Source organism: Salmo salar, chromosome 03 (assembly GCF_965601325.2).
Source record: "Salmo salar chromosome 03, fSalSal1, whole genome shotgun sequence".
Classification (NCBI taxonomy): Eukaryota; Metazoa; Chordata; class Actinopteri; order Salmoniformes; family Salmonidae; genus Salmo; species Salmo salar.
Genome location: NC_138293.1, coordinates 89,404,720 through 89,430,960, shown reverse-complemented (window position 1 = coordinate 89,430,960; position 26,241 = coordinate 89,404,720). Strand labels below are relative to the sequence as shown.

The 26,241-nt window shown below is 42.0% G+C and overlaps 1 protein-coding gene across 2 annotated transcripts in view; it reads left to right on the top strand.

The window, feature by feature from the left end:
* LOC106601927 (transcription factor MafG) overlaps nt 1-26,241 on the top strand; it is a 37,901-nt gene extending 11,660 nt beyond the window's left edge. For both annotated transcript variants that reach the window (XM_045715684.2, XM_045715683.2), the window contains exons 2-3: nt 18,660-18,732; nt 19,068-26,241. In XM_045715684.2, the coding sequence (XP_045571640.1) occupies nt 18,697-18,732; nt 19,068-19,523 (492 nt within the window). In that variant the 5' untranslated portion in view covers nt 18,660-18,696 and the 3' untranslated portion in view covers nt 19,524-26,241. The remainder of the gene's footprint in view (nt 1-18,659; nt 18,733-19,067) is intronic.

Sequence of the window (26,241 nt, the reverse complement as noted above, 5' to 3'; positions counted from 1 at the left end):
ATGTTTTCAGGTCTTTCCAGAGATGTTAGATCGGGTTCAAGTCCAGGCTCTGGCTGGGCCACTCAAGGACATTCAGTGACTTCTCCCAAAGCCACTCCTGCATTGGAAGGTGAACCTTTGCTCCAGTCTGAGGTCCTGAGCACTCTGGAGCAGGTTTTCATCAAGGATCTCTCTGTACTTTGCTCCATTCATCTTTCCCTCAATCCTGACTAGTTTCCAGTCTCTGCCGCTGAAAAACATCCCCACAGTATGATGCTGCCACCACCGTGCTTCACCGTAGGGATGGTATTGGCCAGGTGATGAGTGGTGCCAGGTTTCCTCCAGACGTGATGCTTGGCATTCAGGCCAAAGAGTTCAATCTTGGTTTCATCAAACCAGAGAATCTTGTTTCTCGAGTCCTTTAGGTGCCTATTGGCAAACTCCAAGCGGGCTGTCATGTGCCTTTTTTTTTGAGGAGTGGCTTCCGTCTGGCTACTCTACCATAATGGCCTGATTGGTGGACTGCTGCAGAGGTGGTTGTCTTTCTGGAAGGTTTTCCCATCTCCACAGAGGAACTCTGGAGCTCTATCAGAGTGACCAACAGGTTCTTGGTCACCTCTTTGACCAAGGCCCTTCTCCCCCGATTGCTCAGTTTGGCCAGGTGGCCAGCTCTATGAAGAGTCTTGGTGATTCCAAACTTCTTCTATTTTAAGAATGATGGGGGCCACTGTGTTTTTGGGGACCTTCAATGCTGCAGAAATGTTTTGGTACCCTTCCCCAGATCTGTGCCTCGATACAATCCTGTCTCGGAGCTCTACGGACAATTACTTTGACTCCATGGCTTGGTTTTTGCTCTGACATGCACTGTCAACTGTGGTACCTTATATACACAAATGTGCCTTTTCCGAATCCTGTCCAATCACAGGTGTTCTCCAATTAAGTGGTAGGAACATCTCAAGGATGATCAATGGAAACAGGATGCACCTGACCTCAATTTCGAGTCTCATAGCAAAGTGTCTGAATACTTCTGTAAATAAGGTGTTTTTATTTTTAATAAATGTGCAAACATTTCTAAACCTGTTTTTGCTTTGTGATTATGGGGTTATTGTGTGTAGCTTGTATATCTACAGAAATAAGACAGATCCTGCTTCTGTTGGCTGGTTGAGTGTTTGTTTAATAGCATACAGATTCTCTGAGCACCAAGCCTCACACAACCACATGTCGGATAAACAATTTCACAAATTCGTCTGTTTTTAATCTTTGCTGTTGTGTAATAAAGCCTTTAACTTTTTTATTATTATTATTTGAACAGCCTCTGGTATTACTTATTTAGTGTTTACGCTTCCACATTTTCAGAAAAACAACATTTTCTAATAATAATAACCCTCCTTTTTCTTCATCTCCTTATTGTTATTATTATGATTATAATGATAATGATTTAAGATGGCGCCAACAGAGGGCTGCCTCGCTTCTAGTCCTTAGGAAACTCAAATCAAATTGTTTTTGTCACATACACATAGTTAGCAGATGTTAATGCGAGTGTAGCGAAATGCTTGTGCTTCTGGTTCAGACAGTGCAGTAATATCTAACAAATTCACAACGACTACCTTATACACACAAATGTAAAGGGATGAATAAGAATATGTACATATAAATATATGGATGAGCCATGGCCGTGTGGCATAGGCCAGATGCAGTAGATGGTGTAGAATACAGTGTATACAGATGAGATGAGTAATGTATGATATGTAGACATTAAAGTGCGGTTTATTTAAAGTGACTAGTGATAGCTTTATTAAATCCATTTATTAAAGTGGCAAGAGATTTGAGTCAGTATGTTGGCAGCAGCCACTCTGTTAGTGATGGCTGTTTAACAGTCTGATGGCCTTGAGATAGAAGCCGTTTTTCAGTCTCTCGTTCCCAGCTTTGATGCACCTGTACTGACCTCACCTTCTGGATGATAGCGGGGTGAACAGGCAGTGGCTCGGGTGGTTGTTGTCCTTGATGATCTTTTTGACCTTCCTGTGACATCGGGTGCTGTAGGTGTCCTGGAGGGCAGGTAGTTTGCCCCCGGTGATGTGTTGTGCAGACTGTACTCTGCTATCCCGTCGATGTGGATAGGGGTTGAGACCTATCCACATCGAGACCCAGGGCCTCAAGCTTAACGATGAGCTTGGAGGGTACTATGGTGTTGAATGCTGAGCTATAGTCAATTAACAGCATTCTTACATGGGTATTCCTCTTGTCCAGATGGGATAGGGCAGTTTGATGGCGATTGCGTCGTCTGTGGACCTCTTGGAGTGGGTCTAGGGTCTAGGGTATCCGGTAGGGTGGAGGTGATATGGTCCTTAACTAGTCTCTCAAAGCAATTCATGATGACAGAAGTGAGTGCTATGGGGCGATAGTCGTTTAACCTGTTGAGGACAGACGTTCCGCTAGCGGAACGCCTCGCCAAATATCCAATGGTAGAGCGTGGCGCGAAATACAAAAACCTTAAAAATGCTATAACTTAAATTTCTCAAACATATGACTATTTTACACCATTTGAAAGATAAGACTCTCATTAATCCAACCACATTGTCCGATTTCAAAAAGGCTTTACAGCGAAAGCAAAACATTAGATTATGTCAGAGAACCCAGCCAAAAATAATCACACAGCCATTTTCAAAGCAAGCATATATGTCACAAAAACCCAAACCACAGCTAAATGCAGCACTAACCTTTGATGATCTTCATCAGATGACACTCCTAGGACATTATGTTATACAATACATGCATGTTTTGTTCAATCAAGTTCATATTTATATAAAAAAACAGCTTTTTACATTAGCATGTGATGTTCAGAACTAGCATACCCACCGAAAACTTCCGGTGAATTTACTAAATTACTCATTATAAACGTTGACAAAATACATAAAAATTATTTTAAGAATTATAGATACAGAACTACTTTATGCAATCGCTGTGTCAGATTTTAAAATAGCTTTTCGGCGGAAGCACATTTTGCAATATTCTGAGTACATAGTTCAGCCATCACAGGCTAGCTATTCAGACACCCGCCAACTTCGGGGCTCACTAAACTCAGAATTACTATTAGAAAAATTGGATTACCTTTGCTGTTCTTCGTCAGAATGCACTCCCAGGACTTCTACTTCAAAAACAAATGTTGTTTTGGTTCCAAATAATCCATAGTTATATCCAAATACCTCAGTTTTGTTCGTGCGTTCAGGTCACTATCCAAAGGGTAACGCGCGAGCGCATTTCGTGACAAAAAAATTCAAAATGTTCCATTACCGTACTTCGAAGCATGTCAAACGCTGTTTAAAATCAATTTTTATGCTTTTTTTCTCGTAAAATAGCGATAATATTACAACCGGACAATGTTGTGTTCAAAGAGGGAAAGAAAAAAATGGCGAGGTCTCGTGAACGCGCATCTCCAGTTTCTCTGTCCCCAGGCAGACCACTGACAAACTCTGCTCCTGTTATCTGCCCAGAGACAGGAGACGCGTCAATCCGCTTTCTGAAGGCTTTAGAGAGCCAATGGAAGCCTTAGAAAGTGTCACGTAACAGCTCAGATGCTGTAATTTCGATAGAGATGCAACAGAAGGACTACAAATTGTCAGACAGGCCACTTCCTTCATGGAATCTTCTCAGGTTTTTGCCTGCCATATGAGTTCTGTTATACTCACAGACACCATTCAAACAGTTTTAGAAACTTTAGAGTGTTTTCTATCCAAATCGACTAAGTATATGCATATTCTAGTTTCTGGGCAAGAGTAGTAACCAGATTAAATCGGGTACGTTTTTTATCCGGCCGTGAAAATACTGCCCCCTATCCACAACAGGTTCAGTTACCTTTTTTTTCTTGGGAACAGGAACAATGGTGGCCATCTTGAAGCATGTGGGCACATCAGACTGGGATAGGGATTGATTATGTGCGTAAACACACCAGCCAGCTGGTCTGTGCTTGCTCTGAGGACGCGGCTAGGGATGTCCTCTGGGCCGGCAGCCTTGTGAGGGTTAACACGTTTAAATGTTTTACTCACGTTGGCCACGGAGAAGGAGAGCCCACAGGCTTTGGTAGCAGGCCGTGTCAGTGGCACTGTATTGTCCTCAAAGTGAGCAAAGAAGTTGTTTAATTTGAGAACGCACCCTTGTGGGGCCCCAGAGGCTGAAGAAATTTGGCTTGTAAAAAACTCTCACAAACTTCTACAGATGCACAGTTGAGCGCATCCTGTCGGGCTGTCGCAATAACATCTGCTAACCATGTGTATGTGAGCAATAAAATTTGGTTTGATAAGTCATGTTATCATTAGTAGGCTTAGTATAGCAGCCTTGTATAACAACCATCGAGCTTTAGTTCAAAATACCATAACTTATAGGCCTTATATAGGCTACTGTATCAATCAGTCATTTATCTGTTCATGTCATCACACAGCATATGAGTCATTCATGATTTGAAATGCTATCCAAGCATTTTCGTAACAAAAAAAGTTAAAGCGACCCTTGAATAATTTGCGTAAACAATAAATAAACCGTTCCATTTCGTAAATTGCATTCATTTAGTCTGTACTGTCATAAAGGCTTTACAAAAAAAACTCAACGTTACAACAGACTCTTTGGTACGCTTATTTATTTAGTGTTTACATTGTTCCAAATTAGAGGTCGACCGATTAATCGGAATGGCCAATTAATTAGGGCCGATTTCAAGTTTTCATAACAATCAGTAATCGGTATTTTTGGAGACCGATTTGCTGTTATTTTTAACATTTATTTTTAGGTTTACATTTTTTAAAATATATATATATATATATATATATATATATATATATATATATATATATATATATATATATATATATATATATATATATATATTTACACCTTTATTTAACTAGTCAGATTAAGAATACATTCTTATTTTCAATGACAGCCTAGGAACGGGGGGTTAACTGCCTTGTTCAGGGGCAGAACAACAGATTTTTACCTTGTCAGCTCGGGGATTCGTTTTTGCAACCTTCCGGTTACTAGTCCAAAGCTCTAACCACCTGCCTTACATTGCACTCCACGAGGAGCCTGCATGGCAGGCTGACTACCTGTTACGCGAGGGCAGCAAGAAGCCAAGGTAAGTTGCTAGCTAGCATTAAACTTATCTTATAAAAAACGATCAATCTTAACATAATCACTAGTTAACTACACATGGTTGATGATATTACTAGTTGCATATAATCGATGCGGTACCTGTTAATTTCTCATCAAATCACAGCCTACCTTGACAAACGGGTGATGATTTAACAAGCACTTTTATGAAAAAAGCAATGTCGTTGCACCAATGTACCTAGCCATAAACATCAATGCCTTTCTTTAAAATCAATACACAAGTATATATTTTGAAACCTTCATATTTAGTTAATATTGCCTGCTAACATGAATTTCTTATAACTAGGAAAATTGTGTCACTTCTCTTGCATTCCGTGCAAGCAGTCAGGGTATATACAGCAGTTTGGGCCGCCTGGCTCATTGCGAACTGTGTGAAGTCCATTTATTCCTAACAAAGGCCATAATTCATTTGCCAGAATTGTACATAATTATGACATAACATTGAAGGTTGTGCAATGTAACAGGAATATTTAGACTTAGGGATGGCACCTGTTAGATAAAATACGGAACGGTTCCGTTTTTCACTGAAATAATACACGTTTTGTTTTTGAAATTATAGTTTCCGGATTCTACCATATTAATGACCAAAGGCTCGTATTTCTGTGTGTTATTATGTTATAATTAAGTCTAAGATTTGATAGAGCAGTCTGACTGAGCGATAGTAGGCAGCAGCAGGCTCGTAAGCATTCATTCAAACAGCACCTTCGTACGTTTGCCAGCAGCTCTCCGCAATTCTTCAAGCATTGCGCTGTTTATGACTTCAAGCCTATCAACTCCCGAGATTAGGCTGGTGTAACCGATGTGAAATGGCTAGCTAGTTAGCGGGGTGTGTGCTAATAGCGTTTCAAACGTCACTCGCTCTGAGACTTGGAGTGGTTGTTCCCCTTGCTCTACATGGGTAACGCTGCTTCGAGGGTGGCTGTTGTCGATGTGTTCCTGGTTCGAGCCCAGGTAGGAGCGAGAAGAGGGACGGAAGCTATACTGTTACACTGGCAATACTAAAGTGCCTATAAGAACATCCAATAGTCAAAGGTATATGAAATACAAATCGTATAGAGAGAAATAGTCCTATAGTTCCTATAATAACTACAACCTAAAACTTCTTACCTGGGAATATTGAAGACTCATGTTAAAAGGAACCACCAGCTTTCATATGTTCTGAGCAAGGAACTTAAACGTTAGCTTTTTTACATGGCACATATTGCACTTTTACTTTCTTCTCCAACACTTTGTTTTTGCATTATTTAAACCAAATTGAACACGTTTTATTATTTATTTGATGCTAAATAGATAGTATTGATGTATTATATTAAGTTAAAATAAGTGTTCATTCAGTATTGTTGCAATTGTCATTATTACTAATAAATAAATAAATGGGAAAAATCGTCCGATTAATCGGTATCGGTCCTTTTGGGCATCCAATAATCAGTATAGGTGTTGAAAAACCATAATCGGTCGACCTCTATTCCAAATGGTCAGACAAATTATATTGTAATATAACTTCACCTGTTTGGCGTACTTAATATGCACGCAGCACTTGCTCCTTACCTTATTTTTCTTGATCTCTTGTATTTCCACAACTTGTCACATTTATTCCACAAATCTGACTTCCCCTTTTATCTCATAAGCAACCAGTAAACATTCCCGTTTCCAGTTTTTGTCATGTCCTCTGCATCCATTTTGCTGTCACGTGTTCGGAGTTTGTTTATAAACAATTTATTGATGGGATTATGATATGCTATAGGTCAAGCCCTATTGATCACGTGCATGCGATGCATACCTGTGTCACGTAAAAAGAGTAAGGGTTGAGGGAATAGGGAATGTTTTTCCCTAAACAAATGAGGGATTTTGGTAACAGAACTTTTCAGTCAGAAATGGCTGTAATTATTCAGCTTCAGCAACATGGACATGGTGATAAACACTGATGTTCTGTAGTGGTCTCTGCAGTGTGGAGGAGAGAGACAATGGGTGCTGGTCACACGCTGTCCTTTTTTCTTTTTTTTAACACAGTGCAGCAAGTCTGAGCACAATCAAATCAATTGCGGTCGGACTCCCTCTAGTCATTTGTGTCTTAATGATTTAGTCGAACAGTGCGCTTAAAGCGTCAGACAAGCTCTGTGCATATACTGTAGTTGATCTGATTAAAATACAGGATGTGCCTATATTTGGAACAAAACACGTTTAACAATTTCTACCAATCGATTTGGTTAATAGAACAGACGACTCTCGGGCGACCATATATATATTTTTTCCCGCGGACAGTTATACACACAACATATATACATACAGCTTACTCACTATAACACAGGTGTGTGCACACGTATTGAGCGACACGTGCGTGCGCGTACACACACACACAGGGAATGACAGTGATAAATATTCATCAAGGGGGCCATGGTGTAGGCTAGATACTGTGTAGGGTAACCAATAGCTCCCCCCCCCCCCCCCCCCCCACACCACTCACTGTCCTCTGTAGGTTTATCAACATGGCCGACCCCCTCACACCACTCACTGTCCTCTGTCGGTTTATCAACATGGCCGACCCCCCTCACACCACTCACTGTCCTCTGTAGGTTTATCAACATGGCCGACCCCCCTCACACCACTCACTGGCCTCTGTAGGTTTATCAACATGGCCGACCCCCCTCACACCACTCACTGTCCTCTGTAGGTTTATCAACCTGGCCGACCCCCTCACACCACTCACTGTCCTCTGTAGGTTTATCAACATGGCCGACCCCCCTCACACCACTCACTGTCCTCTGTAGGTTTATCAACATGGCCGACCCCCCCTCACACCACTCAATGTCCTCTGTAGGTTTATCAACATGGCCGACCCCCCCTCACACCACTCACTGTCCTCTGTAGGTTTATCAACATGGCCGACCCCCCCTCACACCACTCACTGTCCTCTGTAGGTTTATCAACATGGCCGACCCCCCTCACACCACTCACTGTCCTCTGTAGGTTTATCAACATGGCCGACCCCCCTCACACCACTCACTGGCCTCTGTAGGTTTATCAACATGGCCGACCCCCCTCACACCACTCACTGTCCTCTGTAGGTTTATCAACCTGGCCGACCCCCTCACACCACTCACTGTCCTCTGTAGGTTTATCAACATGGCCGACCCCCCTCACACCACTCACTGTCCTCTGTAGGTTTATCAACATGGCCGACCCCCCCTCACACCACTCAATGTCCTCTGTAGGTTTATCAACATGGCCGACCCCCCCTCACACCACTCACTGTCCTCTGTCGGTTTATCAACATGGCCGACCCCCCTCACACCACTCACTGTCCTTTGTAGGTTTATCAACATGGCCGACCCCCCTCACACCACTCACTGTCCTCTGTAGGTTTATCAACATGGCCGACCCCCCTCACACCACTCACTGTCCTCTGTAGGTTTATCAACATGGCCGACCCCCCTCACACCACTCACTGTCCTCTGTAGGTTTATCAACATGGCCACCTACAGTAGGTCTGGAACTGTAATTGTAGAACTGTGTAACAGCTGATTTTATGGATGAAGACCATTCTTTTTTATATAACTGTTCTAATACATTTTAGAAAATATTTGGCTTACCTTTTATATTAAATATATCCAATACACCCAATAGCAGTAGTGTAAATGGACTATTATGAACAAATGTTTTTCTACCTTAATCTGTGACTCCATCTCCTTCCTCCTTCAACATGCTCCCTTTGCTGCTGTAAAGTTAGCAGGATCTGTAGCTTAGTAAACACAGTGCTCTGGCTATACCTTTTTTATCCGCTTTACAGAGATGCTAAAACTATGCTAAAAGCCACCATCTCTGCTGTAATGAACTACCAAATGTCATTCTTGGTGAGTGTGGACATCTAAAGTGAATCCGAGACCCAGTGATGAGTAGTGACTTTGAGATCCATGCTAGGTTAGCGAATGTCATGTATGTGTAGATGCACTGCAACTGCAGGACTACTGCTTGATAGTTGTTTACTGCGGTAGCTAGGCAAAGGAACACAACATGCTTTCATTTTTGACTAAATTTCTGTTTATTCCAATAGATTCACAGATTTATGTAACGAAAAACGTAGCTTACGTGATGGCGAAATACGTAGCTTACGTGATGACAAAATACGTAGCTTACGCGATGACAAAATACGTAGCTTACGCGATGACGAAATACGTAGCTTACGTGATGACAAAATACGTAGCTTACGCGATGACAAAATACGTAGCTTACGCGATGACGAAATACTTAGCTTACGTGATGACGAAATACGTAGCTTACGCGATGGCGAAATACGTAGCTTACGTGATGGCGAAATACGTAGCTTACGTGATGACAAAATACGTAGCTTACGCGATGACGAAATACGTAGCTTACGTGATGACGAAATACGTAGCTTACGCGATGACGAAATACGTAGCTTACGTGATGGCGAAATACGTAGCTTACGTGATGACGAAATACGTAGCTTACGCGATGGCGAAATACGTAGCTTACGTGATGACGAATATGCAAGGAATGAATATTTTTGATTTATGGCAATCATCTCGTATTAATAATTTGATCAAAAAGTCTCGAATGGTCTTACATTAGATTCCATTAGGCAATATATTGGCAAAACTTTTAAGAAGCAAGTTCTAGAGCTTGTTGTGTTTTTACTCGGGGGGGCGAATTGCGACACAGCAAACTAGCGACTAATATGCTTAATACCACTGTGAAATCCCAGACATCAGAGCGCAAAATAGAGAAGTTGCAATCTGAACTTCAAGCTAAAAAAATAAAAGACTAGCATATGGATAGCATGACGGACGGACAGTCAGTCCTACCTAAGGGTGTGCAGTTCATGTCCATGCTGCTCTCTGGTGTGAGAGCGGCCCAAGCACCCAAAATAGCTCCTATTGCAGCTAAAGGGACAGGTACAGGTACTAATCCCAAACAACCCACAAAGCGTGGTTGTGATTCCTGTAGGCGCTGTTGGAACGTAGGCAGAGGAAATCCTCCTGCACATCTCAGGCAGCCTGCCGGCCCGTGGAGTAAAACCAGCTATTCAGTTAGTTATTGGAACTCCTGTCACAGAAGTGATCATACGATGCAGAGATTATGAGATTTAGGGAGAGGCAGACAGTCTTGATGGGTGTTTTGAAGGTTGGACTGGTGGTGTTCCAAATAGCACCTTATTCCCTATACAGTGTACTCCTTTTGAACTGAGCCCTATGTGACCTAGTCAAAAGTAGTGCACTACATGGGGAATAGGGTGCCATTTGGGATATATGCGATAGTTCAACTTCTTTAACTGTCCTAATTGGCTCCTTGGTCGGTCCTTGCTGAGATCAGGGTTTTTATCTTCTTTTCAGTTCCTCCAAATGTGTTGAGAGTGCATTTTTCACAAGGCTGTTTATACCTCTCTCTCGCTCTCTCTGCTCAGTGTCTCTGTCTCTCCTCCCCAATCTCTCTTTCTCCTCCTTTCACTGGGGTTGAGCGGCCACACTCAGCGCTTTCCATTTCCTGTGGGTGTAATGTCTCCTCTACGAGCAACAAGCAATCAGCTCTGGTTTTGTCAGCATTCTTCCAGGGCGATTCATAAAAATGCAGCGTGCGCCTACAAAAGACACTCCGTGTCCCCCATCCGTCCCTCCCCCTCCCCCGCCACCCCCATCCCTTCTCCTGAGCCGTGGCTCTGCCTCCGTTCTCTTGGCGTACACACAAGGTGAAGTCGTTTATGGGAGGTAAATCATTTGTGTGTGAGGAGGACGTTGGTGCCCAATGCTCCGTCCTCTGCTGTGAATGTTAGAGGGTGAACCTGTCAGATGCAAGGTTGCCGCCTAGTCCCAGTCCAATCACTTGCTGTCTTTTGTGTGCGCCTGCTAGCGCGTGTGGACTTTTTTTGCACTTCCATGTAAGGTCATTTGGACCAATGGAACTAGAATGGACATGAACCTTCTTATGACGGGGGATAAAGGTCAGCCATTTTGGTCAAGGAGTTGGTCAACCATGGTTTGCCAGTGCTGTGATAAGATATTGTGTAAAATTAATTTGAATAATTTTTCTGCACTGTATGCTAGCCGGCCAGTTTTAGTGGAATGATTCCATACATTTTTCAAATTCACTGCCAACTTGCAGCTGTGTGGCTCAATGAGGTGCTGGCCTGTCACCCTGCAGCTGTGTGGCTCAATGAGGTGCTGGCCTGTCACCCTGCAGCTGTGTGGCTCAATGAGGTGCTGGCCTGTCACCCTGCAGCTGTGTGTCTGAACGATGTGCTGGCCTGTCACCCTGCAGTTGTGTGGCTGAACGATGTGCTGGCCTGTCACCCTGCAGTTGTGTGGCTGAATGAGGTGCTGGCCTGTCACCCTGCACAGCTGTGTCACGAAATTCTCCTCAACTTGGAAACAGGCCGACAGAGTTGTCCACTTGTGTTGCCTTCAAGACAATTCTGCTCTGTTCTCTGCTTTTGAACAATGTTACCTGTGCAAAGTACACAGATTGTAGATTTGGCAGCCTTTCACTTTAAGTCTCATCACTAACCCTACTAGTATAGCCAAGCTACACCAGCTGTAAAGAGAAGGTAGCCTGGGCCCGTGGGACTAGGACTATAGGCTACTTGACTGTCTCTCATCATCCATTAGTCTATCTGTGCATCATATTTAGGGTTGCACATTTTGGGGAATATTCAGGTGGAAACTTTCTGTAGAATTGCCTTATGTGTATCCCACAAAAAAAGTTCACTGTTATAAGCTAACTTTTTGTTGTTGAAGAATTTAAGAAAATTTCCAGGGCTTAACTTCCCATGGAAAATTTCCCAGAAAGTTTCCGACCCTTTGCAACCCTAATCATATTTCTATATCCCATTATCTCTGTAGTATTTTGGAAGGCTTCCTGGTGGGGACTCAGTAGAGGAACTATTATTTATAGCCACAACTAGATGGAAATACGCCTTATCTATTTCTACTGACTGTGGAATGGAATGTTAGGGGTTAGCCTACTAGCTAGCGGAGAGAAAACATTGTTAGGCTATTCCATGAGGGTATTTGAAAGGGAAGCATCAAGAATGCGAGCCACAATGTGACCCTGTGTTCCATTCCTCCACTGCCTGTGTGATTGTGTCGTATCCAGGTCATTTTTAACAAGTGGCCTGTCTCATCCCGTTTGGCTCAGGTGAGCTGTCGTTTCCACCTGTAGCCCCCCACCCCGTTGTTGCCATGGCAACGTCTTGGCCGCACTTCAGTACGACTACTCATCTCTCTGTTTCTCTTTCTGTTTCTCCATCGTCTCTGCTGTGTGTAGTCTACACATCCTCTCACGCTTCGTCTCACATATTTACAGCTATTTGCAAAACTGAGGTGTTAGCCATCACGATTACACGCACACACATGCAGCCAAGCGCTACTCTCACACACCCTGTGTAAATGAGCTTATAGAGTGTGTGTGTGTGTGTGTGTGTGTGTGTGTGTGTGTGTGTGTGTGTGTGTGTGTGTGTGTGTGTGTGTGTGTGTGTGTGTGTGTGTGTGTGTGTGTGTGTGTTGGCTGTGCTCGGCATGCCGTGGCGCTGACACAGCTTTTTCTCTGTGTTGAGTAAAGCAGTTCGTCAAGGGCCACTGCTCTACTCAGTCACAAGCTTGTGTCCTGCTACCCTCTGACACTGTGACAAGGCTCACACTGACTGTGGACCAGCTCAGCTGGAAGGGGTTCCGGAATACTACACATTAGGATGTATTCATAGGTGGAAACTTTCCATGGGATTTATCAGGAATATATGGGAATTAATATTAATACCGTTTAAATGATGTTTTTTGCATTGGATATATTTACCATATCATATGGAAACAGAAACCTTTTACCTTATCATAAGTAGACATAATTGCATATGATTAAATCCTTTCAATAGAAATAAAAAAAACAATTTAGTTACGAATTGAACTTTAATTAAATGAGTTGACTCTTCACATGGGATGATTTCACTGAACAACAAAAGAAAGGGAATATTGAATGATCCCCAATGATCCATTGCATCTCCCAAAAATGTTTTCAACATACATCTGTAAAATGATAGTTTATAGACTAAAGCTTTGGTTGTCTTCCTCTCAGGCTTCCATGTCTTCTCCCTGGACCTCCTCAATATCCACCTCTTGAAAATCAAACTCTGAGGCCTCACCTTCATTGTCACTTTCCAACCTTGTTGAGGATGGCTCGTTGTCAGGTTCAAAAAGCCTCAAATTTGCCCGGATGGCCACCAATTTTTCATCCCTTGTATTGGTCAATCTGTTGCGTGCTCTGGTTTGTGTGTTCCCAAACAAGGTCCAGTTGTGCTCTGAGGTGGCTGATGTTGGTGGGATTTGGAGGATGATGGTGGCAACAGGGGAAAGAGCCTCAGATCCACAAAGTCTCTTCCACCAGGTGGCTGATGAGATATGTTGGCCCGACTACCATATTGCATCTCCATCCCAAAGCCCTTGCTTGGAAGTGAACTTGGCCAGACTGCCAAGAACCTTGCCTTCATCCAGGCCAAGGTGGCGAGACATGGTAGTGATGACACCATAGGCCTTGTTGATCTCTGCACCAGACAGGATGCTCTTGCCAGCATACTTGGGGTCCAACATGTACGCTGCAGCATGTATGCGGTTCAGGCAGAAGTCTTCACGCTTTTTGATGTATTTCAGAACTGCAGTTTCCTCTGCTTGGAGCAACAGTGAAGTGGGCAGGGCAGTACGGATTTATTCTCTTACATCTGCAAGCATAGTCTGAACATCAGACAGGATGGCATTGTTTCCCTCAATCTGCGGAATGGCTACTGCTATAGGTTTCAGGAGTTTCAGGCTGCTTACCACTCTTTCCCAAAATGCATCATCCAGGAGGATCCTCTTGATGGGGGCTGTCCATATCGGCAGACTCTTTTCCCTCCAGGAGACTGTCAAACATGATGACAACACCACCCCAACGGGTATTACTGGGCAGCTTCAATGTGGTGCTCTTATTCTTCTCACTTCGCTTGGTGAGGTAGATTGCTGCTATAACTTGATGACCCTTCACATACCTAACCACTTCCTTGGCTCTCTTGTAGAGTGTATCCATTGTTTTCAGTGCCATGATGTCCTTGAGTAGATTCAATGCATGAGCAGCACAGCCAAAGGGTGTGATGTGAGGGTAGGACTCCTCCACTTTAGACCAAGCAGCCTTCATGTTCGCTGCATTGTTTGTCCCCAGTGCAAATACCTTCTGTGGTCCAAGGTCATTGATGACTGCCTTCAGCTCATCTGCAATGTAGAGACCGGTGTGTCTGTTGTCCCTTGTGTCTGTGCTCTTGTAGAATACTGGTTGAGGGGTGGAGATGATGTAGTTAATTTTTCCTTGCCCACGAACATTCGACCACCCATCAGAGATGATTGCAATAGAGTCTGCTTTCTCTATGATTTGCTTGACCTTCACCTGAACTCTGTTGAATTCTACATCCAGCAAATGAGTAGATAAAACATGTCTGGTTGGAGGGGTGTATGCTGGGCAAAGAACATTCAGAAATCTCTTCCAATACACATTGCCTGTGAGCATCAGAGGTGAACCAGTTGCATACACAGCTCAAGCAAGACATTCATCAGCATTTCTCTGACTACATTCCTCCATTGAGTCAAAAAAACTTGTGATTCCAGGAGGACCATGAGCTGTTGCTATCGATAAGGTGTCTGATTCATAATTTTCACCTCGAATAGAAGTAGAGGGACTTTTGTAAGAGGTTGCTTGTTGTGATTGCTGAGGGAACTTTATGCACTTGGCCAGATGATTCTGCATCTTTGTTGCATTCTTCACATATGATTTGGCACAGTATTTGCAAATGTACTCAGCTTTTCCTTCTATATTAGTTGCAGTGAAATGTCTCCAGACATCAGATAGTGCCTGTGGCATTTTCCTGTAAAGGTTAGAAAAATCGAGTAAAAAAACGAACCAATACAATTCCATGTACAGATAAATAGTTAAGCAGTTAAATGTTTTATCTATCTTACAAAAGGAGTTGTTTAAAACCTATTAGGGATAGGTGTTCCGCTAGCCAGTGAAATTGCAGAGTGCCAAATTCAAACAACAGAAATTTCATAATAAAAATTCCTAAAACATACAAGTGTTAGGCTATTCCATGAGGGCTTAAAGATAAACTTCTTGTTAATCCAACCACAGTGTCAGATTTCAAAAATACTTTACTGCGAAAGCATACCATGCGATTATCTGAGAACTGCGCCCAGCACACAAAACATTACAAACAGTTACCAGCCAAGTAAAGGAGTAACAAAAGTCAGAAATAGCGATAAAATTAATCACTTACCTTTGATGATCTTCATATGGTTGCACACACAAGACTCCCAGTTACCCAAGAAATGTTTGTTTTGTTCGATGAAGTCCCTCTTTATATCCAAAAACCTCAGTTTTGTTAGAGTGTTTTGTTCAGTAATCCACTGTCTCAAATAATATCCGGTGAAATTGCAGAGCGTGAAACTCAACAAAACAGAAATTCTCATAATAAACATACATAAAAGATACAAATGTTATACATCAGCTTAAAGATAAACTTCTTGTTAATCCAACCACTGTGTCAGATTTCAGAAAGGCTTTACGGCGAAAGCATACCATGCGATTATCTGAGAACAGCGCCCAGCAGACAAATCATTACAAACAGTAACCAGCCAAGTAGAGGAGTAACAAAATAGCGATAAAATTTGATGATCTTCATATGGTTGCACTCACAAGACTCCATGTTACACAATAAATGTTCGTTTTTTTATCTCGATAAAGTCCCTCTTTATGTCCAAAAACCTCAGTTTTGTTGGTGCGTTTTGTTCAGTAATCCATTGGCACAAAGAGCAGTCACAGCAGGCAGACGAAAAATCAAGAAAGTACCATAAAAGTTTGTAGAAACATGTCAAACGATGTTTATAATCAATTCTCAGGTTGTTTTTGTCATAAATAATCGATCATATTTCAACCGGACAATAGCTTCGTCAATAGAAAAGGAAAAACAAGAAAGGCGTGCTACCGGTCATGCGCAGGACACATCTCTGGAAATTTCCACTGTCCTCTCATTGAAAGTGGTGTTTCTCCCTCATTTTTTCAGAGTAAAAGCCTGAAACAATGCCTAAAGACTGGCCACATGTAGTGGAAGCCATAGGGATCGTGAACTGGGTCATAAGTCTTTGTATGGTGGATAGGCTTTCAATGGAAAAACAGCCATTTCAAAATAATAGCATTTCCTGGATGGATTTTCCTCTGGTTTTCGCCTGCCATATCAGTTCTGTTATACTCACAAACATTATTTTAACAGTTTTGGAAACGTTAGAGTGTTTTCTATCCAATACTACCATGCATATGCATATCCTAGCTTCTGGGCCTGAGTAACCTTCAGTTTACATAGTGCACCTTATTCATCCAAACTACTCAATACTGCCCCCGGTCCCAGAAAGGTTAAAAATTAAACGTGTATGGAAACAGGTGAATTAACACTCCTCAGTTAGCAGGCTCAAGCAAGCTAAAACCCACAATGTAGCAAAAACTAGCTAGCAGAAATTGTTCACAAGTTAGAAATTATTTAAACACACTTTGCTGTAGGCTACTATTTACTAGTTAACAAAAATATAATGTATGTCATATAAAATATATTCACCCACCCATTATTGTAATCAAAACTTACCAGAAAGCATGTAGTCCTTGGCTCAGACAGTGTATTGGTGTGGACTCAATAGCATCTTATTTGTGTGCAAGATCTTGAGAATCAGCTGTACATGTGATGGAAGAGTGCACTGTACATGCAGAGGGTTGCAATTCCATTGAATTGGAGATAGTTTAACCAAAATATGCCACAAGATCTGGAATTGCCTTATGTGTATCCCACAAAAAAGGTTCACTGTTATAAGCTGACTTAAAAAAAAAAAAAAAGAATTTAAGCAAAATTCCCAAAATTCCAGGGCTTAACTTCCCATGGAAAATTTCCGGATATTTCCCGGGAAAGTTTCCGACCCTTTGCAACCCTACTAGAGGTTGACCGATTAATCGGAATGGCCGATTAATTAGGGCCAATTTTAAGTTTTCATAACAATCGGTAATCTGCATTTTTGGACACCGATTATAGCTGATTTACATTGCACTCCACGAGGAGACTGCGAGTGCAGAAAGGAGCCAAGGTAAGGTGCTAGCTAGCATTAAACTTATTTTATAAAAAATAATCAATCTTCACATAATCACTTGTTAACTACACATGGTTGATGATATTACTAGTTTATCTAGCTTGTACTGCGTTGCATATAAAGGATGCGGGACCTATTAATTTGTCATTGAATCACAACCTACTTCGCCAAATGGGTGATTTAACAAGCGCATTCGCAAAAAAAGAACTGCCGTTGCACCAATATTCCTAACCATAAACATCAATGCCTTTCTTAAAATCAATACACAAGTATATATTTTTAAACCTGTATATTTAGTTAATATTGCCTGCTAACATGAATTTCTTTTAACTAGGGCAATTGTGTCACTTTTATTGCGTTCTGTGCAAGCAGAGTCAGGGTATATGCAGCAGTTTGAGCCACCTGGCTCGTTGCGAACTTTGTGAAGACCATTTCATCCTAACAAAGGCCATAATTAGTTTGCCAGAATATTACATAATTATGACATAACATTGAATGTTGTGCAATGTAACAGCAATATTTAGACTCATGGATGCCACCCATTAGATAAAATACGGAATGGTTCCGTATTTCACTGAAAGAATAAACGTTTTGTTTTCGAAATGATAGTTTCTGGATTTGACCATATTAATGACCTAAGGCTCGTATTTCTGTGTGTTATTATAATTAAGTCTGATTTGATAGAGCGGTGGTAGGCAGCAGCAGGCTCGTAAGCATTCATTCAAACAGCACTTTCGTGCATTTGCCAGCAGCTCTTTGCTGTGCTTTAAGCATTGCACTGTTTATGACTTCAAGCCTATCAGGTACATACAGTAGGATGGTGACTTTTTCAGTTGAGGTATTTCCTGTCTGGTGGCTGCTCGTTGAGGAAGTTCCCCGCTGAGGGTTTTGTTTTCTAATAAATCAAAGTGACAGTCGCTACTGCTGTAGTTGTGCCAAACTGTCAAATGCCAACTGTCCTTTAGTTCACAGTTGCTCAAATGATTGGCCTGCCTGTTTCTGATTGGCCTGCCTGTTTCTGATTGGCCTGCCTGTTTCTGATTGGCCTGCCTGTTACTGATTGGCCTGCCTGTTACTGTTAGCAGAAGAGCTGCAGTCTCTGCTCCATCTCTGAAAACTAATGGCTTCGTCACAATGTGCCTTTCCTCTATTCCGCACAATCTATCTCCTTGATTCCTTCTCAACCGTATTGGGGAATTTCCCAGGTCCTTCCTCTCTGACCTTTTCCTCCAATGGATTTTGAGTTTGAGGAACATAATTTTTTTGAGCACCTTTCCTGTTCTTCTATATTTGATGTGAACTCTCAGTGAAACCTCACTGTTCTTCTCCTCTGGCTATATGGATTCTTATTGCTCTTCTCTTCCACAGACCAACAAGTGGTGTAGTTGGAAGCGGCTCTCGTGGCATGACTACTACAAACAAGGGAAACAAAGCCTTGAAGGTAAACTTACGACAGAAGTACAGAGACCCCTACCTTAACCTTTGTCTCTCTCACACTGTCAGTGTGGGGAGAAAAGGTATGTTCTTCTTACCATCTGTACTCTAGTTATAATTGTTTGTTTGTCATCACCCCTCTTCCTCCTCTCCTTCTCTTTGTCCCCCCTTCTTCCTCCTTCTCCTGACCACATCCCCCCCTTTGCCCTGCTCTTTGCACCACATTGAAAATAACGGCTGTATAATGCTTTCATGAGTTATCCTCTGGGCTTTGTACTTTTTACAGAATTTTTTTTTACCTCCAAAATAAATCAAATCATCCCTCCTTCACTTCCCTCTCAGGTGAAGAAGGAGCCAGGGGAGAATGGGACCAGCCTCACGGACGACGAACTGGTGACCATGTCTGTCCGGGAGCTCAACGCTCACCTCCGCGGCCTCACCAAGGACGAAATCCTGCAGCTCAAGCAGCGGCGGCGCACCCTGAAGAACCGTGGCTACGCCGCCAGCTGCCGCGTCAAGCGGGTCACCCAGAAGGAGGAGCTAGAGAAGCAGAAGACGGCGCTGCAGCTGGAGGTGGACAAGCTGGCCACAGAGAACGCCACCATGAAGGTGGAACTGGACTCGCTGCGCTCCAAGTACGAGGCCCTGCAGAGCTTCGCCAGGACTGTGGCGCGCAGCCCGGCCGTAGCCTTCACCCCAGGGGGTCGGGGGGTCATGGGGCCCCTGGTCCCTGGGAAGGTGGCCACGGCCACCAGCGTCATCACCATCATCAAGTCCAAGACGGGAGCCAGGTCGTAGTATCGGGGCTGGGTGGCGTGGAGAGTTATCAGACTAATGAAGCAACGTGTACTATAGTCAGTGTATCATCACGGAGCACAGGATTAGTTCCCTTGTCTGTCTTTTGGGCCAGAACACACAACACAACCCCCCCCAGACCTTTGTACCAGCTAGTAACACTCTTTCAATTGGCCAGCAGCAGAGGCCACATCAACCCTTATCAGACAGCCTTTAGTAGGATAAACCATACTTCCATTCTGCCTTGGCACTGTACAAGCAGAAATACATACACCAGAGAAGGCTTGTCGGAGGAGCTATAGGAGGACGGGCTCATTGTAATGACTGGAATGGAATAGATGGAAACCACATGTTTGACTCTGTTTCATGAATTCCATTCCAGCCATTACAATGAGCCTTCGCTGGACTATACACATCCTCTATAGTGTATTTTCACATACTGGATTCCAAAAGGTTAAACGTCACGTGAGTCCAGGAAGGTCGTACGACACAGCCCAATCCATAATTGATGTCACTCCATTTGGTGTTGGAAGTCGAGCTGTCGATTGATTTGTGTGTTTTTGTACATGGTACTAAGTGTTTGAGTGTTTGTTTGTTTCCTCCAGATGGCCCTTTGAGTCTTTTCCGTCCCGACACGGGATTTTGATGTGGAAATGCACTCTTTCATAACTACTAGCCACCAACAGTCTAGCCACACCCGGTTGGCATTATGCGTCAAGTTCTTAGCCCTCTGTCCGTAACACAAGTGGAGAAAGAGTGATTGCACTTAGCAACAAGCCTGGGCCTGTTAGAATGCACTGACCACTATGAGAAGAGGGAAATGCGCTGTATGTTATTGATGTATTGTGAGCAACCTTCAGTAAGGACTAGTAACTCAACCATCAGACCAGTTCATGTGATTTTAGTTGGTAACAGAATTTCCTGTTTAGTTTTGTTTAAGTTGAGCATTTATTTAGGTTCAGTTCAGCCTGTCACAAAATTCTACCAACAGGAGATGCAATAATACACACATGCACTGAAAAATAGGAAATGTCTCTTACATAGTTTCATGTAAGTGAAATGAGTCAATCTGATCAGCAAAATAATACCATAGCCTACTTGGTATGGGATGATGATGATGATGATGATAATAATAGCTGTGATGTTAGAGTTGACAATGCCATTCCAGGATTACAAGATTGTTTCTTTCTCCAGTATCTGAGAACCAGAATGTTTTCACAAGATCTTGTGATGATTATGCTTTGGGGGGACAATATTTTTTATCCTCAAAACATTTTAAAACTCAATTTGTGCTCCATGGAGTAAATAAGTTGATACTGTTTTGTAGCTAGTTTTTTTGTGCGTATGTAATAACATGAACTGGCTGGTCACATATTCCAAAATAATATTCACACAACAAGCTTTACTGTTTAATTGTCAACGTGTGTGTATTCTAGAAGTCGTTGACTTAGAGCTCTTGATTTGTATTGATGCATAGACGAGCATCTGGCATTGTTTATAGAAACACTGGAAAAGAAAACTTCAAACAAAAAAACCTGTGATATCCTTTTTGCAATTGTACCAAAAGTGGCTTACTATTGAAGGCTGGTAGCTTTTTCTAGTGACTAGGCGCGTACTGTGTGGGGTAGCGCGTGACGTGATGTGTATAAGTGACAGTTGGCAGTGTTGTTCACTGTATAGATGTCATGCTGTGGTATTTTCTATAGGAATCTGTAATAGAGATAATATAGCTGGTGTAAACATCATCTATTGTCTTCATCCATATTGGCATCTGTGATATCTCTTCCACTAGCTGTGATTCACAAATGTTTTTGTCATTGCATCGTTATTACTGTCAACGTTATTACTGTCGACCGAGCAGGCATAGGTAGGGTAAGATAATGCTAAGGTAATGCCCTTGGTTCATTTTTATGGGGTAAGATAATGCCCTTGGTTCATTTTGAATCCCAGTTAAGTGACCCTCCTCACCTCTCTTTGGTTTCAATTCTAGTGGGACATCACCTCTGATTTAGATTCAACTTTTATTTTCTTATCCATTTACCAAAGGGGACTACTTGCAATTTGCAAAGGGATAATAGCCTCACAATTAAATCTTTCTAAGACTAAGCAAAATCGAAATATTTGACTCTCTCTTACCATATATCCAAGCATTGTAAAAGTTCTCCTTGAAGAAATAACTTATCATTCTAACTATGAGAAGGGAGGCTCAGCATGCAGCTTTATACAGGTGACTAACAACAGGTCATCTCCTGACTGTCAGGTTGTGTTCATGGTTTGTGTGAGGGTAAACATGCACTAACCTCCAGCTTGTTCTGCTCAGGAGAAAACAAGGTTGCCCTAAAAATAAACCATTACAGCTCTGAGAAGAAGCTGTTGGGGATGGCACTTATGTTGATAGTTGCTCATTGAAAATTTTTCTAAAAGGGCTTTTTGTTCAGACACCAAATGAAGATGTGGGAAGATGAACCTGCTGCCAGTAATGCTGCTTACGTGCCAAGTGTCAACCCTGTCTTCTGATCCTTTAAGAGGGGTTAAAGGAAGCAGTTGTACCTTAAAAGGTGACAGTATCTTTGTAATGACATTAAGGGATATGTTTGGTATTTTACAACTTCATGTCAGATGGTTCCTTGCCCTAAATATAGTCTATATGAGCCTGGAGAAACTGTATTCCATGGTTGAAATTTCTTTAAACAGCCAATATAAACTTCAGCTAACTTTATCCTCTGTCAGCTAAAAATCAATGGGAGTGATGGGGGCAAATGTTCAAAAAATGATGCCAAATCACCTTTAAGTAATGTAAAACCCAATCATTCCAGTTTCTCCTGGCTCATAGACTTCTATCAGGGTCAGGATACCACTAGCATTAAGTTGTGAGTTACTGAACGTATCCTTTTAAAACAGAGCAGCTGAGAGGAAGAGGTTAGGAAGCAGAGAGCTGGATGTGTCCAAATTATCCACGATCCAGACTGTTAGCCTATAGCTAGAATAGTCAAGGAAGGCAGGAGGAACCCAGAGCACATGAAGTTGTATGGTAGGTAGACCTGAACAGGAGAGAATAGGTCTGCATTCCATTGTCTAATATGCTATTCCCCACACCTCTGAGCTCACATCAGATCAGGGGGCATCTGAAATGGACACTTCCGTGCATTATCAAAAGCAGTGCACTAAATAGGGAATAGGGTGCCATCAGACACAGCCCTAGTATATAGTGTATGTACGCTAAAACATCCTCACTATGTCTTCTGAACACACTTAGATATTTCCATTGACTGGAAGATAATCCATGGATATATATGACTTTTGACATTCCCCAGTATGGGTGTTGTCGTTCTTGTTGCTGTGGCAGTCTTGTGGAGTGAACCTTAATGTGTCTTTACAATGTTAAAAAGGCATCCTGACCTATGACCTGTCTCGCATACGTACAGTGAGCACCATAATTCATTGGACAGTGACCATTTTTTTGTTATTTTGGTTCTGTACTCTAGCACTTTGAGTTTGAAAGGATATGATGACAATGAGGGTGAAGTGCAGACTGTTAGCTTTAATTTGAGGGTATTTTCATACATATCGGATGAACTGTTTAGAAATTATAGAAGCTTTTGTACATAGTCAACCCCATTTTCGGGCATCAAAAAACATTAGACAGTTTAACATAATGTAGAATAAAGTAATCATTGTTAATATTTGGTCACATATCCTTTGTATGCAATGACTGTTTGAAGTCTGCGATGCATCGACATCACCAGACGCTGGGTATCTTCCCTGGTGATGCTCTGCCAGGCCTGTACTGTAGCCATCTTCAGTCTGCGATACATCGACATCACCAGACACTGGGTATCTTCCCTGGTGATGCTCTGCCAGGCCTGTACTGCAGCCATCTTCAGTTCCTGCTTGTTTCGGAGACTTATTGCCTTCAGTCTCCTCTTCAGCATGTTAAATGCATATTCAATTGGATTCAGATGCGGTGATTTACTCGGCCAGTCAAGGATTTTCCACTTTTTGGCCATCAAAAACCCCTTCGTTGCTCTAGCAGTATGTTTAGGGTCATTGTCTTGTTGCATGATGAAGTGCCGTCCAATGAGTTTGGAGGCATTTGGTTTTATCTGAGCAGATAAAATATTTCTGTAGACTTCAGAATTCATTGTTCTACTTCTGTCTGCAGTCACATCGTCGATGAAGACAAGTGAGCCTGTTCCACTGGCAGCCATACAGGCCCAAGCCATAACACCCCCTCCACCATGTTTCACGGATGAGGTGGTATACTTTGGATCATGGGCATGTCTTTTTTTTCTCACACTTTCCTCTTTCCATCACTCTGGTACATGTTAATCTTTGTCTCATCTGTCCACAATACTTTTTTTCCAGAACTCTTGGGGCTCTTTTAGGTGCTTTTTAGCAAACTGTAATCTCGCCTTTCTGTTCTTCAGGCTTATCAGTGGTTTGCATCTTGTAGTGTACCCTCTGTAGTCCTGCTGGTGTAGTCTTCTACGTATGGTAGACTTTGACACATCTACACCTACTTCCAGGAGAGTGTTTTTGATCTGTTGGGCTGTTGTCAGGGGTGATTTCTTCACCATAGAGTATTCTCCGGTCATCCACTACAGTGGTCGTCCTCAGTCTACCGGGTCTTTTGACATAATTGAGTTCACCGGTTGTTTTTTGTCTTGTTAATGATGAACCAAACTGTTGACTTGGGCATGCCCAGGGTTTTTGCAATGTTGATAATTGATTGATTTTCATTTCTGAGCCTTATGACGGCCAGCTTCATTTGCATCTATACTGCTGTCTTCCTCATGTTGTCACACCCCAACAACAACCTCCAAAAGCAATAGCAAAGTGTAGAATCAATGCTATTCATCAACAGCTCTCCTGCATTCACTAATGACACAAATAAATACACCTGCCTAACAGCACACATCTGTGAAGCCAATTCAACAAATACTTGTAGTACCTTAAAATGGGGGGACCATGTACAAAAGGTGCTGTCATTTCTAAACGATTAATCCGATATGTATGAAAATACACTCAAATTAAAGCTAAAAGTCTGCACTTCACCCTCATTGTCATTGTTTCCTTTCAAACACAAAGTGCTAGAGTACAGAACCAAAATAACAAAAAATGGTCACTGTCCAATGAATTATGGTGCTCACTGTACATGTATCTCTTCTGGAGAGGGAATAACCACACCACACACACACACACACACACACACACACACACACACACACTAAGGTGTATAGTAGGTAGGTAGTGTTGACCGTCGTGAAAAAGTGACCCTTATACATATGCAAACTCAGTGGACAGGCTTGAGAGTAAAGCTAGAAGAGTAGTCTATATTGTTGTAATAGTGACACGTGACTGTGGTCTAATGATTTTTTTACCAACAGCTCCTGTGTTTTGGATTGGAATTCTTTGAAGGTTTTTGTGGCGTTGTTGTTCTTTTACCCCACACACACCAAACTGCAGTTGGCCCTTAGTTTATGTTGGTGAAGGAGATGAAAACCATGGGAACTGCTAGAGGGTACAACTGTTCAGATAGAAATATATTGTGTAGAACAGATATGATTACCTGTCATGATAGAATTGGGAATTGTGTCAGATCCATTCATTTATATTTTTATCTGCAACGTTGTTGAGCGTTCCACCCTCACTGGACACACCCCAGATGTTCACTCACTGTAATGCCTGTCTAAAGGGATTCTAGTCTAGGGGAAGTAGCCCAACGCCTGACTAAACCCTTCTCAAGCAGTAGACTTCCCCTGACCAAAACCCCTAAACCCGAAGACTATGGAGTGATATTAGAACCAGCAGAAACTGAATATGTATTCACAAATTGAATTTCTGTTGTCACAAATATCACTCCATAGATTAGAAGACTGGTATTACCTGTCCTAAAGACTAAACCTACAGATATTCTACATTATACAGTCTATAGATGTGTGATTATACAATCTGTAAAACAGGGCTGAAGTTAAGTCCTGAAGTAGAAGACGTGACCAGGAACACAATCCTGAGTAACATAAGGGCCACTTGCAATTTCTGTTGTCATTTGTGGTTTGGTTAGTTTGGTTCCTACCATGCTGCTAATTCAATCATTACTGCTCATTGTCTCCTGAAAGTCCATTTGTTTGTCTTTGTTTGTTGAACGTGTATCTGATATTGATCTTAACACTGGAATTAATTTGTTCTGCAGCTGATCTCATTTTTACTTGGTTATGGCTTTTTGTTTAAAAGCGAGTTGTATTGGAGAGGATGAAGAACTTCTCAGCACTTGTGTGACGGTTTGCTAGCTCTAGTAGAGATATGTAGGCTTTTTTGAATCAAATGATGCTTGGTGAACATTTGACTGTGCAGGTATTTCTCACTCGAGTATAGGTCTATGTTTCAAAGGTATTAAGTCTGAAAATAAAGCTGTTGGAAGTGTCTGAATGGTATATAAAGTTATTATTAATCTGTTTTTGTTATTTTTCTGTATGGGTTGTAATAAGATATTGCAGTACTTTGTATGGAAAACAGAATAGTTAATTGTAACTATTTGTAAATTATTGTACTTTTTTGCAATCTGTAGATAAGTAATATGATGTATTCATATATAATGACTGTGGTTTTAACCGTGGTTCTCTGAAATGTCTAAGTTATTGATGTGTGTGTATATATAGTATGTTTGTTGATACAGCTTACTTTATTTTCTATATGACCAATAAAAAGGTTTTGAAAAGGA